This window comes from Heptranchias perlo, chromosome 27 (genome assembly GCF_035084215.1).
Source record: "Heptranchias perlo isolate sHepPer1 chromosome 27, sHepPer1.hap1, whole genome shotgun sequence".
Lineage (NCBI taxonomy): Eukaryota > Metazoa > Chordata > Chondrichthyes > Hexanchiformes > Hexanchidae > Heptranchias > Heptranchias perlo.
Genome location: NC_090351.1, coordinates 40,223,143 through 40,248,414, shown reverse-complemented (window position 1 = coordinate 40,248,414; position 25,272 = coordinate 40,223,143). Strand labels below are relative to the sequence as shown.

Sequence of the window (25,272 nt, the reverse complement as noted above, 5' to 3'; positions counted from 1 at the left end):
GGGCCGAATGGCCTGTTTCTGTGCTGTACATTCTCTGTAAGGTCAGCGGTTTCCAGGCACAATGTGGTCTGTCACCTTATCCAGGGTTACAGCCTTTTGCCCTCAGTCAGATCATGTAAGAGGTAATTCCAAAATTAAAACCCTCTCAGCACGGAGTGGCTGGATGCAACCTGGAACTGTGAGCGATTTAACTCGAACAAGGTCAGGTGTAAAACAGGTGCCCTCGTGCTCGTGCAAATGTACAAGTGGTTAGACCTGGGCCCAAATTCAGCACTCGAAAAGCAGACTTTTTATGTACTGTTTTCAATTATAGAACAAAAGAAAGAACTTGCATTTCTGCTGCACCTTTCAGGACGTTCCAAAACACTTCACATCCAATGAAGTACTTTTGAAGTAATGTCGGGAAATTCAACAGCCAATTAAGTATTTTTGAAGTGTATTCACTGTTGTAATGTAGGAAACGCAGCAGCCAATTTTCACACAGCAGGATCCCACAAACAACAATGAGATATTGACCAGATAATTTGTTTTTTAGTGATGTTGGTTGAGGGATAAATATTGACCAGGACACTGGGGAGAAACCCCCTGCTCTTCTTCAAAATTGAACGTTGCAGCTCATTTCATGCTCACATTACATAGAATTTACAGCAAAGGAACAGGCCATTTGGCCCAACTGGCCTGTGCAGGTGTTTATACTCCACACGAGCCTCCTCCCTCCCTACTTCATCTAGCCCACATTGGAATAAAGGCTTCCATCGCAAGAAGCTGGAATGGACAACATGAGGGTGCTTCCTTACTTGGCCAGCTGATTTATGCTATTTAGCGATGATTTCATTTCATGCTATTGTAAATGGCAGCGTAACATTGTTTCCCTGGAGCACTTCAGACAAGGTTATAAACTCGTTTCTCAAAAATGCCTCATTGCACGTAAACAGCTGCTGTGGTCTTGCAGTGCACTGTTCCTGCCATCAGATGGTGCACATGCGCCTTGTCTGCTGGTTGCACTTTGTATTAATGGAGAATATAAATCTTCCACTGGTGTCTGGATTTACGGTACTTGTATAGTAAATTGCATTAATCATAACTGCAAGGAATATATCTTTTGCACAAAGCATTAAGTATTTTCAATTTACAACACTGAAACCATCATTAACCATAAAAGCCATCAGTGTTTGTGTTCTGTTTAATAAGAATCACTGGATGTGAAGTCTTCTGATTCACTTTGTGTTTTTCTACATTGTTATAATGGTGACTGATGATGACTGGGCTAAGAGGGGTTACTGAGTGACAGTGTGAGGGAGAGGGATTAACATCAGTAGAGATACAGTCAGTAACACAGGATGCTGGGGGGAGGGGTTACTGAATGACAGTGTGAGGGAGAGGGATTAACATCAGTAGAGATACAGTCAGTAACACAGGATGCTGGGGGGAGGGGTTACTGAATGACAGTGTGAGGGAGAGGGATTAACATCAGTAGAGATACAGTCAGTAACACAGGGCGCTGGGGGAGAGGGGTTACTGAGTGACAGTGTGAGGGAGAGGGATTAACATCAGTAGAGATACAGTTAGTAACACAGGGCGCTGGGGGGAGAGGGGTTACTGAGTGACAGTGTGAGGGAGAGGGATTAACATCAGTAGAGATACAGCCAGTAACACAGGGTGCTGGGAACCTATAGCCATAATCTATATATAAATTACATGTCTCCATTTCCAGCTGCAAGGATTGTGGATTCAGAGACAGCTGTACTTTGTTGGCATCTGCTGTCGTGTTAATATTTTCTATCCTTTTTGCAGGGTTACTTTGGAAAGTGAATTGACTGACTGTGAGAGAGTCGCTGCGGATCCCACTCCCCACGCTGAGCCCCACTACCCTCTGTTTAGGTTCGAGATAAACAGCCGGTTATCGAGCGAGGAGAGTGAGGGGGAGATCACGGAGGAATCGGAGAAACCGGACTGTCACCATTCACGATTGCATCCGAAGCCCCTCGCAGTACGTTCCATTTCAGCTCGGTCCTTCTCTTCGCCTTTCATTTGCCTCATGGGGAGTGTTGAGCGTTTAAACTGAGACGTCTGCAGAGCAGACGAGGCTGAGAAATGTCTGTTGCCACGCTGCATTATTTAGTGTTAGAAATTTTGTTCAACTCGAACATTTTCATTTACATTTCATAGAATCTTACAGCACAGAAGGTGGCCATTCGGCCCATCGTGCCTGTGACGGCTCTTTGAAAGAGCTATCCAATTAGCCCCACTCCCCCTGTTCTTTCCCCATAGCCTGAAAATTTTTCCTTTTCAAGTATTTATCCAATTCCCTTTTGAAAGTTATTATTGAATTTGCTTCCACCGCCCTTTCAGGCAGCGCATTCCAGATCATAACAACTCGCTGCGTAAAATAAATTCTCCTCAAATCCCCTCTGGTTCTTTTGCCAATTATCTTAAATCTGTGTCCTCTGGTTACCGACCCTCCTGCCACTGGAAACAGTTTCTCCTTATTTATGATGGAAAGAAAGAAAGACAGGCTTGCATTTATACAGTGCCTTTCACGATCTCAGGATGTCCCAAAGTGCTTTACAGCGAATGAAGTACTTTTGAAGTGTAGTCACTATTGTAATGTAGGAAACGCGGCAGCCAATTTTTGCACAGCAAGATCCCACAAACAGCAGTGAGATAAATGACCAGATAATCTGTTTTTAGTGATGTTGATTCGGGAATAAATATTGGCCAGGACACCGGGGGGAACTGCCCTGCTCTTCATCAAATAGTGCGATGGGATCTTTTACGTCCACACGAGAGGACAGACAGGGCCTCGGTTTAACGTCTCGTCCGAAGGGCGGCACCTCCGATAGTGCAGCACTCCCTTGATAAGGACGGAATTGATGACTCTAACATGGGGCCTGAATTGCGTCTGTGCCCTGCCCTCCCACTCCACCTGAAGACTGCGTTAGGGTTAGGGTTAGGGTTAACATCTGCAACGCCACAGGAGAGCGACACAGTCTGGCAGGTTGGATCCCCAGTCCGCTGGGGCAGATGTAAAGGGTTCACTGCTGTTGGCCTCAGTGCCCCGGCTTTGGGAGGAGATAATCACCGGGATCCTGCTCTTGGTCCCTGACAAGCTGCCCTCATGGGAAAGGGTGCGCGCCTGTTTGGACGAAGCACAATGACACCCCGGTTGAATAGCCTGCCGACAGCCGCTGTCTAGGCCCACGCATGATGGGTGAATTACTGGAGCACTGAGGGGTAACTATGGACCCGGGGCCCAGCAGGAGTTGGCTACATCAGTGGGGCTACAAGGGGAGAGAATTGAGTGGAACAAATACAGGAACAGGAGGAGGCCATTCAGCCCCTCGAGCCTGTTCCACCATTCAGTTAGACCATGGCTGATCTATACCTCAACTCCATCAAACCGCCTTGGTTTCGTGACACTGAATACCCTTGCCCGAACAAAAATCTATCAATCTCAGTTTTGAAATTTTCAAGTGACCCCCAGCATCGACAGCTTTTTGGGGGAGAGAGTTCCAGATTTCCACTCCCCTTTGTGTGAAGAAGTGCTTCCTGACATCACCCCTGAACGGCCTGGCTTGAATATCTTGGAAATTCTCTATCAATTCCGCAACGGTTTAACGATGATTTAGAAGCTCGACGGGAATGAATTGGCCCTTTCCCCCGACACTCCCGGTCCCTTTGATCAGGAATTGTTCTTGTTAGGGACGGACGAGGCTGGTGCTGAGCTGATCGATCCTTCACCAGATCTCACCGTTGCTTTTTCCTTTCCAGTTTTGCACTTTCGGAAGCCGAATGATTAGCCGGGGCTGTTACGTCTTCAACCAGCGTTTGGACCGTTTCCGGTCGGCCCTCAACTCGATGGTGGAGAAACACCTAAATTCTCAGATGTGGAGGTCAGTCCATTTTCTTTTCTTCAATCATTTTTTTCTTTTTACTGATATATTGAGGCGAAGGCGACACGACCCATGGGTCAGGACACCACCAGGGTTAGAAAGGGTCGGAGGAGAAGGTGAAGTGAATCAATTAGTGTCGTTTGTTGATGCCAAGTTTCGATTTTAAAAGCCCGTAGATTGTAGGAGGAAGGCGTCCGATAAAAGCCTGGTGTCCAAGTATACAGGACGCAGCTAAAACTTCATTGAAAGGGTCAAAGTTGGGCAGTATAGTGAAAAAAAGACTGGAGGAGTGCTGATGTTCTGCTGCTAGTGTAAAGGGAGCTTTACTCTGCATCCAACCCGTGCTGTACCTGCCCTGGGAGTGTTTGATGGGACAGTGTAGAGGGAGCTTTACTCTGTATCTAACCCCCTGTACCTGCCCTGGGAGCGTTTGATGAGACAGTGTAGAGGGAGCTTTACTCTGTATCTAACCTGTGCTGTACCTGCCCTGAGAGTGTTTGATGGGACAGTGTAGAGGGAGCTTTACTCTGTATCTAACCCGTGCTGTACCTGCCCTGGGAGCGTTTGATGGGACAGTGTAGAGGGAGCTTTACTCTGTATCTAACCTGTGCTGTACCTGCCCTGAGAGTGTTTGATGGGACAGTGTAGAGGGAGCTTTACTCTGTATCTAACCCGTGCTGTACCTGCCCTGGGAGCGTTTGATGGGACAGTGTAGAGGGAGCTTTACTCTGTATCTAACCTGTGCTGTACCTGCCCTGAGAGTGTTTGATGGGACAGTGTAGAGGGAGCTTTACTCTGTATCTAACCCTGTACCTGCCCTGGGAGCGTTTGATGGGACAGTGTAGAGGGAGCTTTACTCTTTATCTAACCTGTGCTTTACCTGCCCTGGGAGTGTTTGATGGGACAGTGTAGAGGGAGCTTTACTCTGTATCTAACCCGTGCTGTACCTGCCCTGGGAGTGTTTGATGGGACAGTGTAGAGGGAGCTTTACTCTGTATCTAACCCTGTACCTGCCCTGGGAGCGTTTGATGGGACAGTGTAGAGGGAGCTTTACTCTGTATCTAACCTGTGCTGTACCTGCCCTGAGAGTGTTTGATGGGACAGTGTAGAGGGAGCTTTACTCTGTATCTAACCCGTGCTGTACCTGCCCTGAGAGTGTTTGATGGGACAGTGTAGAGGGAGCTTTACTCTTTATCTAACCCGTGCTGTACCTGCCCTGGGAGTGTTTGATGGGACAGTGTAGAGGGAGCTTTACTCTGTATCTAACCCCCTGTACCTGCCCTGGGAGTGATTGATGGGACACCGGGTACCCGAAATGGAAAGTGCTCCATTCCAGCACTGCCCTATCTCAAAATTCATAAGAACAGTAGGAGCAATATTTTGAAGTTATTTGGGATCTGAGGCCCTATAAGATAACGAGGGCTATGGAGCAGATCCAGAGACAGGAGAGAAAACCAGCTTGTGTGACCTGTTCTCAGACTCTGCACCTTCCGTTGCATTGTTACGGATACACCGATAGCACCTGAATCCTTTCTAATGTGTTCGGGCTTTAAAGGAGCATGGTTGCCTCTTTGAGGAGCGTGTCTGTTTGTTAATTAACCTATGGCTGGGCTGTCAGACACCTGGCCACGGATTTGGGGACCCCCTCCTTCTGACCACAGGTGCCTGATCGAACCTATCTTGAACCCCATTGTCCACACCCGAGGATAACTTGAACCTGCAACGAACCTCTGGAATTGTGCAGCATAAAATGTGGTAGAATTCTCAATTACTGCTCACAGTTTACTGTCTCCATATACAGATGCGTGTCTGCGCGCACATATAATTCCTCCTAGTCCCAATTGGTATCCTCCTTTTTGCGTTCTGAGATGTTCTGTTATGTGAGGAAAGCTGTAGAAGTGTGCGTTGTTTAGACCTCACAGGTGAATCATGGTCACTGAGTGAGGCAGTGCAGGGCTGTGGGTCACGGTACCCCCAGACGATGGGGGGGGGGGGGGGCGGGGAGGAGAAAACCAGAGAAAGAGGCACAAAAGAAAAGAAATAATGCCCAGTTTCTCTTTCCTTCTCTCTCTCTGCCTCACAAGTCAGCAGCTGCAGGAGAGGGGGGGGGGAGAGGGGGGTGGGAGAGGAGGGGGGGGGTGGGGGGGGGGGGGGGAGAGGGGTGGAGGGGGATGCCAGTGAGGCCTGAGAGACTGGGCTGCGGAGGGACCATGATAAAGAAAGAAAGAACTTGCATTTATATAGCGCCTTTTACGATCTCAGGATGTCCCAAAGCGCTTTGCAGCCAACGAAGTGCTTTTGAAGTGTAGTCACTGTTGTCATGTAGAAAATGCGGCAGCCAATTTGCGCACAGCAAGATCCCACAAACAGCAGCGTGATAATCACCAGATCTTCTGCTTTTAGTGATGTTGGTTCAGGGATAAATGTTGGCCTCAGACCGGGGAGAACGCCCTTGTTCTTCGAATAGTGGCCGTGGGATCTTTTACGTCCACTGAGAGGTCAGAAAGGGCCTCGGTTTAACGTCTCATCCGAAAGACGGCGCCTCCGACAAAGCAGCACTCCCTCAGTACTGCACTGGGAGCGTCAGCCTGGATTATCTGCTCAAGTCTCTGGAGTGGGGCTTGAACCGACAACCTTCGGTTTCGAGAGGCAGGAGTGCTGCCCACTGAGCCACAGCTGACACCTCATAGCATGAGAAGTAATCTGAGTAATTTTTTTTTCTTCTCTTGAATGCAGGAAAATTCCTCCAGCGTCGGACCCCCCGAGATCTCCGCTTGCTGTCCCGCCTTCTGGCCCCTCAGTGCTCTCGCTGCAGTCAGGCAGCCCGTCCATGTCGTGTCTCTCAGCGGCCGCGGCCTCTTCCTCTTCTTCGACCTCCCCCTCGCTCCCGTCTCCGACGCCCCCCCTCCCCTCCCCATCCTCAGGCAGAACGTCCTGGGCCGCGACCGGCCGGGCCTCCGGATTCCACGAAAGCCCACGTTCCGTCGTCGAGGCATCGCCGGGCAAGCGGAAGAAGCCGGCCCCCTCCTCCGAGCCCCCCGCCACGGACCCTCCCCTCAAAAGGAACTGCGTGCTGAGTTTGGGCAGGATAAGCGCCCCCCCTCCTGGGGGACCAGCCGCCCGACCCTCCCACTCGAATACCTCCTCACACAACGCAAACAACGGTGTCGTCGCCCATGGTCCCAAAGCCGGACGCTCAGGACCGACCGGCATTCTGGGCCATTCAGGGAACTCCAGCAAAGGGGCTGGCCGGACAGCGGAACACTTTGATCCCAAACGGGACACCCGGCTCTGCGAGGGGCGGAGGCTTGGGGCTCCCTCCCCCCCACCGACCACCAACTCTCCGGCACGGGCCGAGGGCAGGAAGCGGAAGAATACGGCCTGCTGCTCGAAACCCACCAAAATAGCCAAGTCCCCCGAAGTCAACTGTGTGCAAAGGAAGAGGGAGGAGAATCTGGCATCAACTGGACCTCACAGCAACTCTCACACGCACAAGGTAAGGGAATTCCAGGCCCAGTTCAATCCCCGGCCTTCACTTGGCGGGTAAACGCGCCACGCAGCTTGGAACTGCGCGTAGAGACGTCTGGTTCGATTCTTGGAACTAGCTGCTCCCAGCCAAGGTGACAGTAGGGGCGCTTCAACTCGCTACAGCCTTTCTTGGGCTAGGAAGGAGCAACCAGGATTCCCGCTCCTATTTAGCGTCCAGTGGCCCCCATCCTCCGCACCCTGCTAGTTTGTGTGCACGCAATTGTGTTACGCGAGTGTGCAAGTTGGGTGAGGACAGGTTGAGGCTCGACTGTGATGGTTCTGAGGTTGAATAGCCTGCTGACACTCACTGTCCAGAGCGAGCCTTTGGCTCAGTGGTGGCATTCTCGCCTTCTGAGTCAGAAGGTGAAGGGTTCGAGCCCCACTGCGGACAGCCCCAGGGAGCTCCGTCTCTGAGTACTGGATTAATGTCCAGTGAGGGTAATTGCGTCCAGTGGGAGCGGGTGGCCCTCCCTATTGTAAAAGGTCGGTGGGCCTCTTTAGCCTTGGTTGCAGCCAACCTAGGAGAAGATACTCGAAGATATAACCCATTAGGAAGGCAACAGGGAAACCACAGTAAGTGGCTGAAGAATGTCCTGTGTGAGACTTGAGTTAGGACCTGCCCTAGGGCAGAACACCAACAAACAGACGAACTGACTGTCTAGGTTGATGTGTGAATTGGGTGCTCGGGTGAGGTACTTTAAGGCTGCCAGTGCCCATGGAACCTGTCGCCCCGCGGCAATCAGGAGAGGAGGGGAAAAAGTGGGCAAGAAAAAGAAACCCAGTTTGTGACACCATTTGAAAACCTCGATTACCTTCTGCCTATTACGAGTGCCTTCGAATGCTTCTACCTCCTACAGAATATTTAACAATCCTCTGACAACCTCTGGGCTTTCCTGTTTTAAAAAAAAATACCTTGCATTTAATTACAGGGCGGCAGAAATATGTGATTGGGAGTACACACGGGCAGAGTGTGTAGGAAATTCAAGTGTACACCGCCTTGTTCATTTATTTGTTCTTGAGATGTGGTCGTCGCTGGCAAGGCTGGCATTTATTGCCCATCCCTAGTGGCCCCGAGAAGGTAGTGGTGGGGCCTTCTCCTCAAACTGCTGCTGTTAGGTGGGGAGTTCCAGGATATTGACCCAGCGACTATGGTGATAAATATCCAAGTCAGGATGGTGTTTGGCTTGGAAGGGAACTTGGAGGTGATGGTGTTCCCATGACGCTGCTGTTCGTGATTGAGGCTCATCTCCCTTGGAAGAAGCAGAATAACAACTTGCATTTATATAGCGCCTTCAACGTAGTAAAACGTCCCAAGGCGCTTCACAGGAGCGATTATCAGACAAAATTTGACACCGAGCCACTTAAGGAGATATTAGGACAGGTGACCAAAAGCTTGATCAAAGAGGTAGGTTTTAAGGAGCGTCTTAAAGGAGGAGAGAGAGGCGGAGAGGTTTAGGGAGGGAATTCCAGAGCTTAGGGCCCAGGCAGCTGAAGGCACGGCCGCCAATGGTGGAGCGATGAAAATCGGGGATGCTCAAAAGGCCAGAACTGGAGGAGCGCAGAGATCTCGGACGGTTGTAGGGATGGAGGAGGTTACAGAGAGAGAGAGAGAGAGAGAGAGGCGAGGCCATGGAGGGATTTGATCAGGATCATGAGCAAGAGCCCCCCGCTCCTCCGCTCCCCCCAGCTGTTTTATTTTAACCCCTCTCTCTCCAGTCCAGGGCACTGCGGCTGAATTTTAAAATCGAGGTGTTACCGGACCGGGAGCCAATGCAGGTCAGCGCCAATCTGGAATGGAGTATGATTTTACAGGTGCACATTCTGCACCTCACGCGAGTGACATTTTTCTTATATAGATCTTAGGAATTGCTAGACGGAAAAAGGCCAGGGTCCATCTAGTTCGCCGTCTATCATCCTGGTAGTCGCATGATACAACGATAATGGAGTTATTGACTAAATCATATCAATCAATCGCTTCGATTAGTCTACAACAGACCCAGACATGAGGCAAGGAAAACCCCCAGTGGTGGAGAGCTTTGGGAACCATAGGTCCAAAGTCACCTGTTCCTCCCGAGCCTGTTACACTCATCACACCTCATGTCTTGACGCTGTGCATCAGCAAATTAACAATGGAGACAACACCTTCAGGAGAGGAGGGGAGAAAAGAGGTGAGGAAAATGATTGGGAGGTTTGACACCTGTCAGCTTTGGCACGGAGGAGAAGAGTAATGAGCCTGGATTGGGCTGTGCTTTACCCCCCAGTCGAGTCAGAGACACTCTGCCAATGGAATCTCCTTCCCCCACTTGCGAAGAGAGTTTTGTTATCCTGAGAGTGCGTTTGTTTAGCGGATGTTAATCTCTCTCTCTCTCTCTTTCTGTCTTCCCCCAGGCAAAAGTGCGCCCCTGAAAGCGAGCGTGCCCCAGCTCTCCCGGGACACAGGGCCTGGAACCTTCCGTCCGTCAGACACCAAAAGGACCCAGTCGCGGGTGTCGGGACCTCAGTTCGTACCACAGGCCGTTTATGCACAAATCAAAGCGGGCACACGCACTAGCCGCCTCGTTCGGTACGAACCGCTCTTCAAGCGTGCGGCCAACTCCTCGCATTACGTCCCACGTTTGTAGCTGGACTCACTGCCCTCGTCGTCCGTTCGCAGAGGTGGTTCTTTCGTTTCTCCCCTTCTCCCCATCTTTCCGTTCTGAGGCATCTCCTTTCTGGCCGCTTGATGTGGCAGCCTTGCTCCGCGCCGAGATGAAAGGGACCGCCCGGTTTACGCACGGGCACGAAATCGTCCGTTGGGCGCGCTCGCTGGGAAATGGCGGACGGGCTCGCACCCCGTGATTTTTGCCTCCGTATCGACGGAGAATAACGGGGACTGTTCCCGCCACGTCTTCGATCTGCGCTCCCAGCGGGCGGGTGGTGGGGGAGGGGGAGGAGGGGGGGGGGGCTCCCCTTGGCATTATGCATTTGTAAACTTGTCCCCCCCTCACCCCCACATCCTCTCCTGAAGGCACTGATTCACGGGGTGCAGTCCCATGGGCGCAGGACGCCCTCTGGGTACCTCCCCCAAGGAGCTATTCCTCTTGTATGACCCGAGATGTTCACCGTCAGGATCATGAGCAAGAGACCCCCCCCCCCCCCCGCCGCTCCCCATGGCTGCGTTTTATTTTTTCCCCCTCTCTCCAGTCCAGGGCACTAAGGCCAATAGTGGTACTCGTGTCGCCATCCTAGCAGAGATCACTCGATGCCACACTGAGCAGTGCCCCTCACCCACTGAGCTGTCTGGGAGAGGGAGAAGTGTTAGGGAAGAGGATGGTTGTACATGCCGAATATCTTATCGGGAAAGGCTAAACAATTCCGATCAGAAATGTGAAAGGGGGAGGAGTAAAATTACACATCCACAGGAACTGGAGACGATCGGGCCGATTTTTTTTTCTGAACGAACACCGGGAAACGTCACCCGCTGCCTGGAATCGGCAGCCACGGTGCTGCTGCCATTTCCCCGATCCGCAGCTCCGGCAAGTGAGGCACATTTGGAAAATGGGCTCTTGCATGTGAAAACGTGACTGACTGAGAGAGAACGCACTGAAGGCGAGGAATGGTTTGATTTCTTGGTAATTCGGTAATTATTCATTCTTGCTCTTTAAGCCCGGTTGCAAATAATATCTTTCCCGCCTGTTTGCCGCACGGTGATGGTCTTGGCCATTGGTGACCTGCCGCGGTGTTTGGGTAAAGTCTGGAAGGGTATTTGGCATTTTATTAACTTTCTAACCCCTCCCCCTCCCTCCAGTTTGTCCCCTCCTGAAGACGCTGCCCCTTTCCGGTGTACGCACTCTCCCCCCACCCCCAGTATAGTTCCACAGATGCCGCTGCCCTCTGCTCCTTTGCGAAAGTGGCCGCTCTTTATGCGTCAACCTGGAGAGAGAGTGTGAGCAGGTTATTTGACCGTGGGGGGGCAGGAAGGGAGATTATAGCCAAGCCCAATTCTGTCTCATTTACCTATCTCACATCAGCTAAGATGGCAGATTGATTTTGGACCCCTCCTGGTCCGTAGCAGATCAGGCTGCACACTAACCATCGGAGCACTGGGGGAGCAGTTCAAATTAACATTCTGCTGCTTCACCGTCCCTGAGAGATGTGAGGTGAGCTGGGAACTAAGCTTAGTTTGAGGTTTTATTGATAAAGGTGACTATGTGAGGGGCCTACACCATTGCAACGTCTGTTTCCTCTGGCTGCTGTCACAAAAAAACCCTCGATTTAACCATCGACCGAGGCGCCCCCGCCTGGCCCCAATTATCACACCTCCACTTGTGGCCATGGTAAAGACCCGCTGGGCGTTCCGGGGGGGATTCGGGACAAGCTCGCGACACTCACTGCAGACTTGTTCCGCATATGGTGTACGTCACAAAAAGAAAGCTTTAAATGGCAGACTGCAGATGTAAGCTTGCAGGTGAGAAGCTTATATATTTTTTTAAAAAACCCCTTCACAGCTCCCAGCAAGCTTACAACCTCCACCGTCAGGTTCCTGGAGTATTTGTCTGTGAAGGTCAGGGCGGGGGTGCTCTGTGTGACGGGCACACTGTGTAACGGGCACACTGTGTGACGGGCGCTCAGTGTGACGGGCACACTGTGTGACCCAGGGTTTTCTTCAAACTTTCTTTGTTTCTTCCAACTGAAATATTCACGAATCAAACCATTCCTTAGTCCACAATAAGCTGAGCAGAATTTTCATACATTGCGCTGGACCTAAGTAGCAGCGGAAAAGGTTCAACAATCTTTTTTTAAATTTCATTTCACCCTTTTTGACACGTATTTATTTTCAGCTCCAATCCGTTTTATCGGCCTTTTTGAGAACTGAGTGACAATTTTTTTATTTCTCTGTAGCTTTTCATTTTTTTTTGTTGTATAACTATATATATATATATTTTTTTAAGTTCTGTTTTTTTTATGTGTAATGATTTTGCGGTACATTTCCCACGATCAGTGCTGTGAGCAGTAACCGGAGGGACTGTGCTGAGCTGATGAGTGTCCCTTGCTGGTGATTTTTTTTTTCCTGAGTAATGTTTTGAAATATGGGTTAACAAGAGAGAAAAAAAAAGAGAACTGCACAATGTCGTTCTCTCCATCAGTGACTGAAAGGGTTAAATTCTGGAAACCTGCTATGTTACAATCACTGGGGCTGATCGGGCAGTTTTCCCTGGAATAGTCCAGTTTCGATGGTCACACACTGGGAACTCGTGCCCGTTTTGGACAAGCTCTGGGAACGCACTCAATAGTGTTCATTTTAACCCAACCCGCCCCACGTATAAACGTGATGCGATCAGATCGGCCGCCATTGATTAGAATCATACCGCACCAAAGGAGGGCATTCGGCCCATCGTGCCTGTGCCGGCTCTTTTGAAAGAGCTATCCAATTAGTCCCATTTCCCTCCTCTTTCTCCATCGCCCTGCAAGTTATTCCTTGTCACGTATTTATCCAATGAAAAGTAAAATCGGGCAGCTGATCTGATCACGTTAGTTTCCCACCGGGCAGGTTAGGTTAAAATTACCCCCAATGTTACAATCTATAATTTTGCATTATGGATTTTTTTTTGTGCTATTACGGTGAGGGATGTTTAGTGCAGGGGAATGGAGCGCTTCCAGTATTGGAGTATCGGGCGCTGGTTGTCATCATCAAACACTTCTAGGGTTGTGCAAACTCCCAACTCACCCAAGATTCCATCACCGCATCCAGTCCCGCACTGTGTCCCGCTCACTCACCATCCCTGTCCTCGTCAGCCTCCACTGGCTCCTTGTCCTGGAGTGCACTGAGTTCAAAATCCTTGTCTTTGTTTACAAATTCCCCCCGCCCCCGGCCTTGCCCCTCCCTACCTCTGTGTCCTCCTCCTTCTCGAATCCTACACCCCAGTTCACGCACTTTTTGGTCCTCTGATTCTGGCCTCGGTGCATTTCCCCTCTCCGCTCCCCCCACAACCTCCACTCCCCCATGCTGCACCATTGATAGCAGAGTCTCAAGCCCTCTGAAACCCCCCCCCCCTTCCCTAAACCCTTCCCCCCTCCCCCCCCCTCCCCACCCACCACATGCTACTTCTCTCCCCTCCTTTAAAAGTTTCCACTAAACCTAACCCTTCGACCGTGCTTTCTGTCACCGGCCCCCAACTCTCCCACCATCACTTGGCAACCATTTCTCCGTGAAGCACCTTGGCCAGTTCTTCTAGTTAAGAGCGCTGTATAAATCTGAGTAGAATAAAGCCCCCTCCACTCTGCCCACCCTCAGGCGACTGACCCCCTCCTGTGACTGTTTTCCATTTCCCATACCAACTGTGCTTTGTTCTCTCACTGGGATCGCCAGTGTAGTGGTACTTAGTGCTGAATGAAGAGCAGTTTTATGCTGGGCACTCGCCACTAGACACTGGATTCAGGTTGCCTCCAGCTCATTTTACACAGGACCCTTACAGGAGACTTTCATCCCATCAGCCTGGGCTGGATTGGGACCACAGTCCCAGAGATGAAAAGGACAGCATGTCACCACCTCCCTGAATCTGTGCTGCCTCCGGTCCTGGTTACCTTTCTAGCAGACACGTCTCTCTTGTTACCTGTGTCCCACCTGCCTTAAACAGCCAGTTCAGTGGAGCGCTAAAGGTGACCTCCTAGTACAGGTTCCAGCGAATGACTGAGAGAGACACACGAGAATGTAAAGTACTGAACGACAGTGTCAGTCGTGGAGATCAGAATGCCAAGGTGCGTAAATGTCTGGAAAGTTTGTAATAGTTGTGTATTGATAATTATGCAAATATCTTTTGTATTTGATCTAGTAATGACACATTGTCTATAATATTTTACAGTTTGAAATGGTCAAATATATATCTATATATACAGATAAATACATATATATAGTGACCTAATGTTACAAATGCCAGATGTATACTGTTGAGGGTGTCAGAGAGATACCCTGGCAACAACTGAAGGGCAATGCACTGTCAGGAAAGCAAACCATTGTGGTGTCAGTAGTCATGTAATTTATTGTACAGATCAAGGCATCGATATCTGAATCAGGTTTTGATTTTTTGTTTCAATTGTTAACCGTTTTTGGGGCGTGGGGGGGTGGGGGGGGAGTTAAGTTGGTGTCTGGATTGGAAAGACTTGGGACGAGGTTTGATCCAGCCCAGTCCGACCCTGCTTACTCCTTAACGCATCCTGAACCCAACCAGGCTGACATAAAACATGGTAAGGGGTCCCAGTAGGTGGGAGGGGTGGGGAGTAGGTGTGATGTTAATCCAGTGGGTGGGAGCCCACTTGCTTTCACACTCCCATCTAATAACAAGTTTCCAATGTACAGACTGATATACAATTTAAAAACAACTATGAAAAGAAAATGCGATTTATAAACCATGGTAACCAAATGTACATGTTAATGAAACGATGCACTGTAGGAAGAAGATAGGAGAGAGAGCCAGGCTGCTGGAATTGTACAGCAATTCTTTTTCTGGTTGTCTTAATTTTGAGCCCCCTCATTAGGGTCTCACCAACCAGTGGAAACGATCTACCACTATCTACTCATCATCATCATCTTTCACATCTGGAAGGCCTCTTATCAGGTTACCTCTTACATAGACTGTACAGCACAGAAACAGGCCATTCAGCCCAACAGGCCCATGCCGGTGTTTATGCTCCACGTGAGCCTCCTCCCTCCCTACTTCATCTCACCCTATCAGCATATCCTTCTATTCCTTTCTCCCTTGTGTACTTAGATACATTTAAGGGAAAGGTAAATATGCTATTCGCCTCAACTACTCCTTGTGGTAGCGAATTCCACATTCTCACCACTCGCTGGGTAAAGACATTTCTCCGGAATTCCCTATTGGATTTATTAGTGACTATCTTATCCTTATGGCCCCTAGTTCTGATCTCCTCCACAAGTGGAAACATTCTCTCTACACGTACCCTATCGAACTCCTTCACAATTTTAAAGACCTCTGTCGGGTCACCCCTCGGTCTTCTCTTTTCTGGAGAAAGGAGCCCCTTAACCTTTTCCGCTCGCGTGAAAGTCCGAACTTCGCAAATCTCTCTCAAGATGAGGAAGAAAATCGCAAATGTTGGAAACCTGAAACGAACATTAAAAAGACGCTGGAAATGCACAGCAGGTCAGTCAGCATCTCTTAAAGAGAAAAGGCAGGTTGAGAGGGGAAGCTTCTGCAGGAGGGTCTGATCAGGGTACTCGTAGAGGGTGGGGGTGACCAACTTTGGTCAGACGTATTCCGGGAGGTTTAACCATATGAACCCACGGCTCCCGCCATTGGTTCCCGACGCCCGTCCTCCCGACACCCCATCAATCGGAAAGCGAGCAAACTCTTCATTACCCGATTGGATGATTCTTGACTGTCGCCCGTACAGACTTTTCTCCCCCCATCTCCAATATTTTCTTTTATGCTCCATTAATTTTCCTCCCGGGTTTCTCGCAATGCCCAGGAAACCAATCTTCAGTTCCCTAATGGAGGGTCTTGCTGAAACATTCATCTCTCTTTCCTCTCTCTCGTTTTCATTATAACAGAGTGATCGAACTGTGTATTGTGCTCAGGAGGGAAAAAACAACTGCGATCATTTTAAACTCCGATTAGTTGCAGCGAAGGTTCTTATAAACTCGAAGATAAGGCATTGAATAATTACCTCAAATATGAGCTGCAGCCCAGGCCTATAAGCTGACAGTTTTCTGGTACCTTTTTTTGTGGTTGGTACTGCTTTGCTACGAACTATTTAATAAGTGTACTCATTGTTTATCATTAGAAGTTGCTCATTATTTTGTAAATCGGACCATAATCTATCCTTTTATGGTATAGGGTCCATCACTGCACTGTAAATTGGGACTTGGGACCGATAAGGGGGATATCCCAGTGGCTCCAAGATATTATCCATTGAGAAGCTCAACCATATAGATTGGCCAGGTCTTTGATTCTATTCCCAGTCAGTGCTAAAGTTAGTTGAACTCACCCGGGAGGCCTTTCGAGATTCTACAATTGGCCTCTGTGTCTCTGGTCTCGGAAGGTGAATGTTCCTTATGATTATCCAGTGACTCCCGCTGGAAGTTAACATGTATGGACGCCATTTGAAGACAGGATGGGGCTCGGCCTGCGATGCCCGCTGTAGCCGAATAGCCTGCCAACACTTTGGCCGGGTTTTTTTCCCCCCTGCTGGTTGGGTGAGAAATCACAGGCTGAGGGAATAAAGAAGTGGGAGAACCTCGGCCTTCGCCCCTCCGCTTTCTCACAGATGAGGTATCAGAGAACCGCCAGTGACCGTGATAATGAACCAGTGCCCCAGGGAGGTGAGGAGAGAAAACCGGCAAGCGAAAGAAGGCCCCAAATTGGCTAAGACGGGGACTGGGGCCCTCTGAAGTTGCCGAGTGCAACACAGTGTCAGCAAAATTATTTTTGTTTAGTGATTCTCCCTGCCTGTCTTTTTCATTTCTTGCACACGGTTTTAAAACTGAGAAGAGCAGCCCTTTGGTGGCAACAGAGTGTGGATTCAAAACCTACACTGCTTCGGGTGAGCTGAGTTATTTTTAAACCGACCTCTCGTGGCAGCTGTTATGTTATGACCAACGGGGAGTGCAGGCTCGACGAACGGAAATGGGTTCCAACATGTCTTCTGTTGATCAGGGTGGGTTCAGAGTCCTTTCCCCACCCGCATTTCTCTTCCCCATCCCTCCTGGAGGTGCTGACTCCCGGCTGGGATACAGTTGCAGGATTACCAGCCACACAAGGGTGAGCCTAGATGGTGAGCGTTTGGTAGGCTGGTCGATCATGGAAGGCATCGCAGCCCAGCTCAATTCTCTCCTGGGAATAATTCCCCCCCCCCCATGCACCTGCTTTCCAGCCAGGGCCACTGGATTGTGATTATGGATGGAAATCTTGGCTGACTCGGGGACACAGAGACTCGTCATAGTCCCCCATGCTCCTTCCCGAGCTTGAGATCATTGGAATCCCAAACTATTCCTGGTTCCTCCTCTTGGGACTCATCCACTCTGCTGACCCTACATTGCATTCATCGTTGGCTCGAGGCTGCCTAACGCTGCCTCCTGTACATGCGTTGGAGAAAGTTTGCTTTGAATGATTACTGTATGACTAATATTTATGGGTTTTTTTTACATTGACTTTAGACCTCACAGTGTTTTTTGGTTTATAAGCAAATAAATGTATAATTTATAACACCCGAACAGACGTTTTGAATAAAGTTTTTTTTTGTTGGTTATCTCTGTTTGGTGAGCAATTTGGATATTTTTTTTAAATAAAGTTTTATTAGAATTTTTTAAGCGTCCTGAGTAATAACTTTTTATAAATACACAGCAGGGTGTGAGAAAGGAGATGGAGAGTATTCACCTTTATATGGACCTCTGAGAAATGTCACAAAGCACTTCACGTAGAATTCATTACTTTTTGAAGCACAGTCGCTGTTGTTATGTAGGCAAACACGGCAGCCAATTTGCACACGGCAAGTTCCCACGAACAGTAATGAGATGAATAACCAATGAATTTGTTTTTCGATGGTGTTGGTTGAGGGAGGAACGTTGATCCAGGACAGCAGCAGAACTCCCCTGCTTGTTGATCAGTGCCTTGGGATCTTTAATGCCTGCCTGCATCCATTAGAATATCGGTTGCACGTCTCACCCGGAAGCCAGTACCTCTGACAATGTAGCACTCCCCCAGTGTTGAAGTGACAGAATCTAGAGGTTCTGTTCCATATCTCACATGGGTGCTGGGAGAGCAACACTCCGAGAAAGAAAAGGAGAGGAAAGGCTTGCATTTATATCGTGCCTTTCACGGTCTCAAAGTACTTCACAGTTAAAGTGTAGTCACTGCTGTAATGTAGGGAAACATGACAGCCAATTTGCGCACAGCAAGGTCCCACAGATAGCATATGAGATAATGATCAGATAATCTGTTATAGGGATGTTGGTTGAAGAGTACCAGGGAGAACTCCCCTTTGAAATAGCACCATCACCTCAGTCTAACATCTCATCTGAAATATATTAAACCGAGATCCATCTTCTCTGCACACCACATTCCCCATATACATTACCTGGTACCAGCCAATAATCCACCCTGTCCCCTCTACTCAACTGGGGCAATTTCCACTGGTAAAAGGGAAGGAATCTGGCTCTGTGATGTTACATTTAAATGAAGAGGTGGCCATAACTGGCGACATTCAAAGGTGTGACTCTGCAATGTTGTTTGTAGCATTCTACCACTTTATATTAGAGTGTCCTTTGCTGTGGGAGTACCAGGTATCTGCAGTCAATGGCTGTCTCCTAAACCCCAGGTGGGGGCAATTGTCTAGTTGAGGACGCATTCAGGCATGCTTACTACCCGGGCATGCTTGGCCCAGGCAGCTCAATGAGGCTACCACCTCGTAGTTTTGCACTGGACAGTCTGTTTTCTGATTTGGCTGTCCGGAAATTTCACAATGTTTTGTTTTAAAACAGAAGGCTCTTTGTTTGCGACTTCCGTGTTTCACAATGTGGAGAATTATTAAAGTTTTTGATGAATTTTCACCAGCAGCAATGCAAACTTCCACTCCCTTTGCTGCCTATGACTGACCTTGAATTTGGAAAAAGGTTGGGGCCTTACAGTCTGGTAACACATTAACATTTCAGGCAGGAAAAGCCCACCTACCCACAGTGTTCATTTGGTGCTTTTCTAATAACCCTGAATCCCATTTGTTGACAAGAACCTGCCTAGTTCCTTCTTGAAACCCATCAAGATTGCTTGTTTCACACCCCCCTCCCCCCGCAAGCCAGTAATGTGTTCCACAAACATACACCCTTTTTGTAAAAAACTTCCTCCTGCATTTCCTATTTTCTTTTATTGTCCTTAATTTATAAATATGCTTAAATTCTGCACACGGCAGAAAACCTTACTTGGATTCAATTTGTCCAAACCTTTCGTAATTTTAAACATTTCTATCATATCCCCTGTCAGTCTTCACTTTCCAAGAGAAGACCCAGAGCAGTCAATCTTACCTCATACGTCATTCCCTTAGATTCTGTAGCCCTTCTCTGAGCCCCCTCCAATAACTGAATATCTGTTTTGAAATAGGGTTACTGAATCTACACGCAGTACTCTCGATGTCAGTGAGTACTGGAAATTGAAATAAAAACAGATAATTCTGGAAATGCACAACATGCCAGTTGGCATCAGAGAGGAGAGAAAAAAAAAGACTTGCATTTATACAGCGCCTTTCGTGACCTTGGGCATCCCAAAGCGCTTTATGGCTAATGAAATACTTTTTAAAGTGCAGTCACTGTTGTAGTGTAGGAAACACAGCCAATTTGCACACAGCAAGGTCCCACAAACATAATGACCAGATAATTTGTTTTAGTGATGTTGGTTGAGGAATAAATATTGGCCCATGACACCAGAGAGAACTGCCCTGCTCTTCTTTGAATAGTGGCCGTCTGATCGTTTACATCCACCTGAGAGAGCAGACGGGGCCTCGGTTTAACATCTCTTCTGAAATTTGGCACCTCTGACAGCGCAGAGCTCCCTCAGTACTGCACTGGGAGTGTTGGCCTGGATTATGTGCTTAAGTCTCGAGTGGGAGTTGAACACACGACCTTCTGACTCAGAGCCGAGAGAACAGTACCACTGGGCTGTGGTTGGCACCAAAAAATGCACTAAAATTGTGTAGCACTCTTGAGGTTGTACCATCCAGTTTTGGACTGGGTTGCTGAACATTAAACAACATAAATTGGATGCCAGGAGTTTGTTTTTTTTGAAAGAGAATGCCCTTCTTGATTTTTCTTCTTGTCTCACTTTTATTAATATTACATTTCTTATTAACTATTAAAACAATTTATCTACAGTTAGTGACAATTACTATTACATTTCAACTTTCTGCACAGGGTCTTAACTTTAGAATCTTAACTTTCTGCACAGGGTCTTAACTTTAGAATCTTAACTTTCTGCACAGGGTCTTAACTTTAGAGTCTTAACTTTCTGCACAGGGTCTTAACTTTAGAATCTTAACTTTCTGCACAGGGTCTTAACTTTAGAATCTTAACTTTCTGCACAGGGTCTTAACTTTAGAATCTTAACTTTCTGCACAGGGTCTTAACTTTAGAGTCTTAACTTTCTGCACAGGGTCTTAATTTCAGAATCTTAACTTTCTGCACAGGGTCTTAATTTCAGAATCTTAACTTTCTGCACAGGGTCTTAATTTCAGAATCTTAACTTTCTGCACAGGGTCTTAATTTCAGAATCTTAACTTTCTGCACAGGGTCTTAATTTCAGAATCTTAACTTTCTGCACAGGGTCTTAATTTCAGAATCTTAACTTTCTGCACAGGGTCTTAATTTCAGAATCTTAACTTTCTGCACAGGGTCTTAATTTCAGAATCTTAACTTTCTGCACAGGGACTCACTTCTTGTTGGATTTAATGTGCTGCCCAGAGGCTCAGTACCTTTACCTGGGGGTTAGTTTTGGTTGGTTGTTCTGGCTGTCCATCACTCATCCGCCCGCCCCCACTTCCGGAGTGGCCGGTATCCAGGAAGTGACGTGCTTGGGCCTCGATGGCATTTGGCGGCTCCGGACTCGGGCTCAGGGAACCCCCGGGTCGCGGGATGCGTAGCCCCCAGCGGCTGCCCGAACCCCTGGGCGGCAGGGGGGAACGTGCGAGGAAGCGGCGCTGCGGCCTGTATGTGTGCCTGAGGAAGGCGGCGGGAGTGGCGGCGCATGTGAGCGCGTTCGGGCTGAGCGTCTACCTGGGAGCGCTGAGCCGGCTGGGGACCAGTGAGTACCCGGGGGCAGAGGGGCCGAAGGCCGGGGTGGGGGGGGGGGCAGAGGGGCCGGGGTGGGGGGGGGGGCAGAGGGGCCGGGGTGGGGGGGGGGGCAGAGGGGCCGGGGTGGGGGGGGGGGCAGAGGGGCCGGGGTGGGGGGGGGGGCAGAGGGGCCGGGGTGGGGGGGGGGGCAGAGGGGCCGGGGTGGGGGGGGGGGGCAGAGGGGCCGGGGTGGGGGGGGGGGCAGAGGGGCCGGGGTGGGGGGGGGGGCAGAGGGGCCGGGGTGGGGGGGGGGGCAGAGGGGCCGGGGTGGGGGGGGGGGCAGAGGGGCCGGGGTGGGGGGGGGGGCAGAGGGGCCGGGGTGGGGGGGGGGGCAGAGGGGCCGGGGGGGGCAGAGGGGCCGAAGGCCGGGGGGAGACCCGGGGGGGTGGAGAGAGGGAGAGGCAAATGGAGGTGAGGTGTGGGGTTGGAGGGGAAGTTGAGGTAGAAAGCTCCTGAAGCTGAGAGATCTCAATTGAATGTGGAATTTTGTGTTTGTGATCTCCCGCCCGCTAAAAACTGGAGCGATGCTTCCCAGGAGCCTTAAGGGAGATAAAGAGAACTATCGGTCTGGGCTGGATTCAATCCCAGGTCCCAGAAGTGAAAGGACTGTCCTAACTCAGTGCTCATCACAGCACACACTGCCCAGAGCAGAACCTTTTATGGCACATCATCAAAAAGAATTTAATTCTTCAGGTTTAGGCTCAGTGTCATTCTCGTGATGTTCACTGTCTGAATATTTTATCATCTTTTCCAGGTCGCTTTTCCTGGCACCCAGCCTGCATGGCTTTGGCAGTAAGTGATTCTTTTTTGAAGTATACAAATAATTTGACATGAAAGTAGTCCAGTACATTGTAGAAAACAAAAAGTTCCCAAGTTAATGGAACATTTTATGTTTTGGTTAACTTAGCGTGGCTTTCTTTTGCGAGTCATCTTCACAACAAGGATATCCTGGCTTTTTTCTGCATAGGTGTCCCAGAGTCTCGGGAAGTTTAAATCTCTGTTCCCATTAATTTGTATACATCCCGAGTTGAGCTACCACCTCCTCTAGTTTTGCACTGGGCAGTCTTTTCTGATTTGGCTGTCCAGAAATTTCACAATGTTTTCTTCTAAAACAGAAGGCTCTTTTTTTTGTGACTTCCATGTGTTACAATGTGGGGTTCTGATTTAGGATTTATCCACCAATGAGGCAAAAACAGCCCTTTCCAAGCCTCCAGGCTCTCAAAATTCAAAAAAGATAAGCCAGGGAATAAGTACAAATAGATCTGAGTTACTTGACGTTTGAGGGCTGGATGTGCGAGACTTGGGAGCTGCGAGATTGCCCTCTACTTCGAGCGATGTTGAGTTACTTAAGAGATAACAAAAAGCTTAATTCTAGATAAGTAACGTGTAGCGTTATTGAAGAAAAGTTTTCTGTTCTGGAAGAGAAAGAAACTAGCAAACTGGTGAAAGAAAACCGTGCCAAAGTGATACATCTATAATTTATCACATCTCTTGCATAGAGCTGGCACGGACTCGCTGGGCCAAATGGCCTCCTTCCATGCTGTAACCTTTCTATGAATCCATCTGCACGCAATTCCTGTCAACTGTTGCGACATAAATTTCTATGTCGACATTTATAATGGAACCTGCCTACGTAAATTGGCCACGCTTTATCCACACCCTCTTGTGAACAGCGGAGGTGCTGCAGTGCCACCATTGGCAGGAGGATGTAATTATGGCATGACAAGTTTACACAGTCAGTTCCCATTATAAATTAGGGATGGGCAATAAATGCTGGCCTTGCCAGCGACGCCCACACCCCATGAACGAAGAATTAAAAAAAATAAGAATTTATAATTGAAGTATAAACATAAGGCAAAAATGAATGGCTTTAAAATGGGGGTGGAGTTGCATCTGCACTCCCTGGTCCAATTATACCCTGCTCTCTAACCCCATCTGAAGGCTACACTTAGTCTTAACTCTGCGTGTACAACGCCACACCAGGTGGACTAGTTCAAAAAAAATTTTAAATTACATTCAGGAACAAAATGATGGTGCTGCCAATTGGGACACTAACAGACTAGCTAACAGGCCTTGTTTAAATCAGATCACAGGAGAAAGCTGGGGATTGGTGAATTTACCCTGAGGAGTTTGGGAGGGGGGGGATGGGACACTCTTGTTCAATTGTCCTCACCTCTGCTTATTGACTGAAGTGCTTTGAGACGTTTTCTTAATATGTGCACTTAAACCGCCACTTGAAGGTAAATCAGTGTCAGAGCAGTGGGAGGCATTCAAGGAGGAGATAGTGAGGGTTCAGAGCAAATATGTTCCCACAAAGAAAAAGGGTGGGACTCCCAAATCTAGAGCCCCCAGATGTCAAGAAGCATACAGGGTAGGATAGGCAAAAAAGAGAAGCTTATGTCAGATATTGAGAGCTCAATACTGCAGAAAGACTAGAGGAGTATAGAAAGTGCAGGGGTGAAATTAAAAAGGAAATTAGGTAAGCAAAGAGAAAAAATATTGGCAAGTAAGATCAAGGAAAACCCAAAGATGTTTTATAAATACATAAAGAGCAAGAGGATAACTAAGGAAAGAGTAGGGCCTAGTAGAGACCAAACAGGTAACCTGTGTGTGGAGGCGGAAGATGTGGGTATGGTTCTTGATGAATACTTTGCATCTGTCTTTGCAAAAGAGGGGGTCGATGCAGACATTGTAGTAAAGGAGGAGGAGTGTGAAATAGTGGATGGGATAAACATAGTGAGAGAGGAAATATTAAGGGGTTTAGCATCTTTGAAAGTAGATAAATCAACAGGCCTGGATGAAATGTATCCCAGGCTGTTGAGAAGCAAGAAAGGGAATAGCAGAGGCTCTGACCATCATTTTGCAATCCCCTCTGGCTACAGGTGTGGTGCCGGGTGATTGGAGGACTGCTAACATTATACTGTTGTTTAAAAAGGGAGAAAGGGATAGACCGAGTAATTACAGGCCAGTCAGTCTATCCTCATGTTGGGCAAATTATTGGAAATAATTCTGAGGGATAGTATTAATCGTTATTTGGAAAGGCATGGATTAATCAGGAATAGTCAGCATGAATTTGTTAATGGAAGGTCGTGTCTGACTAACTTGATTACATTTTTTGAGGAGGGTCCATGAGGGTAGAGTGTTTGATGTGGTCTACGTGGATTTTAGCAAGGCTTTTGACAAGATCCCACATGGCAGACTGGTCAGAAAAGTAAAAGCTCATGAGATCCAAGGATATGCTGGATCCAAAATTGGCTCATTGGCAGGAAGCAAAGGGTAATGGTTGATGGATGTTTTTGCGACTGGTAGGCTGCTTCCAGTGGGGTTCCGTAGGGCTCAGTGCCAGGTCCCTTGCTTTTCATAGTATATATCAATGATTTAGACTTAAATGTCGGGGGCACGAAGTTTGCAGATGATACTAAAATTAGCAGTGTGGTTGATAGTGAGGAGGAAAGCTGTAGACTTCAGGAAGATATCAGTGGACTGGTCAAGTGGGCAGAAAAGAGGCAAATGGAATTCAATCCAGAGAAGTGTGAGGTAATGCATTTGGGGAGGGCAAACAAGGCAAGGGAATACACAATAAATCGGAAGGTACTGAGAAGAGGGACCTTGGAGTGCATGTCCACAGATCCCTGAAGGTAGCAGGCCAGATAGATAAGGTGGTTAAGAAGGCATATGGGATACTTTCCCTCATTAGTCGAGACATAGAATATTAGAGCAGGGAAGTTATGCTGGAACTGTATAAAACACTAGTTAGGCCGCAGCTTAAGTATTGCCTACGGTTCGGGTCACCACGTTACAGGAAAGATGTGATAGCACTAGAGAGAGTACAGAGGAGATTTACGAGGATGGGGCCAGGACTGGAGAATTTTAGCTATGAGAAAAGATTGGATAGGCTGGGGTTGTTTTCTTTGGAACAGAGGAGGCTGAAGGGAGATTTAATTGAGGTGTATAAAAATTATGAGGGGCCTAGATAGAGTGGATGGGAAGGACCTACCTCCCTCAGCAGAGAGGTCAATAACCAGGGGGCATAGATTTAAA

At 48.5% G+C, this 25,272-nt stretch overlaps 2 protein-coding genes across 9 annotated transcripts in view; both read left to right on the top strand.

Moving 5' to 3' along the window:
- LOC137344621 (ataxin-7-like protein 1) overlaps positions 1-14,514 on the top strand; it is a 39,082-nt gene extending 24,568 nt beyond the window's left edge. For both annotated transcript variants that reach the window (XM_068007737.1, XM_068007736.1), the window contains 4 exons: positions 1,795-1,990; positions 3,772-3,893; positions 6,630-7,389; positions 9,810-14,514. In XM_068007737.1, the coding sequence (XP_067863838.1) occupies positions 1,795-1,990; positions 3,772-3,893; positions 6,630-7,389; positions 9,810-9,827 (1,096 nt within the window). In that variant the 3' untranslated portion in view covers positions 9,828-14,514. The remainder of the gene's footprint in view (positions 1-1,794; positions 1,991-3,771; positions 3,894-6,629; positions 7,390-9,809) is intronic.
- A 6,461-nt stretch (positions 14,515-20,975) lies between these two features.
- The window catches only part of cyb561d1 (cytochrome b561 family, member D1), a 116,427-nt gene continuing 112,130 nt past the window's right edge, over positions 20,976-25,272 (top strand). For all 7 annotated transcript variants that reach the window (XR_010968418.1, XR_010968417.1, XR_010968421.1 and 4 more), the window contains exons 1-2: positions 20,976-21,202; positions 21,986-22,023. Coding sequence is in view for 1 of the 7 variants with exons in the window: in XM_068007735.1 (XP_067863836.1) it covers positions 20,983-21,202; positions 21,986-22,023 (258 nt within the window). In the remaining 6 variants the exon portion in view is untranslated. The remainder of the gene's footprint in view (positions 21,203-21,985; positions 22,024-25,272) is intronic.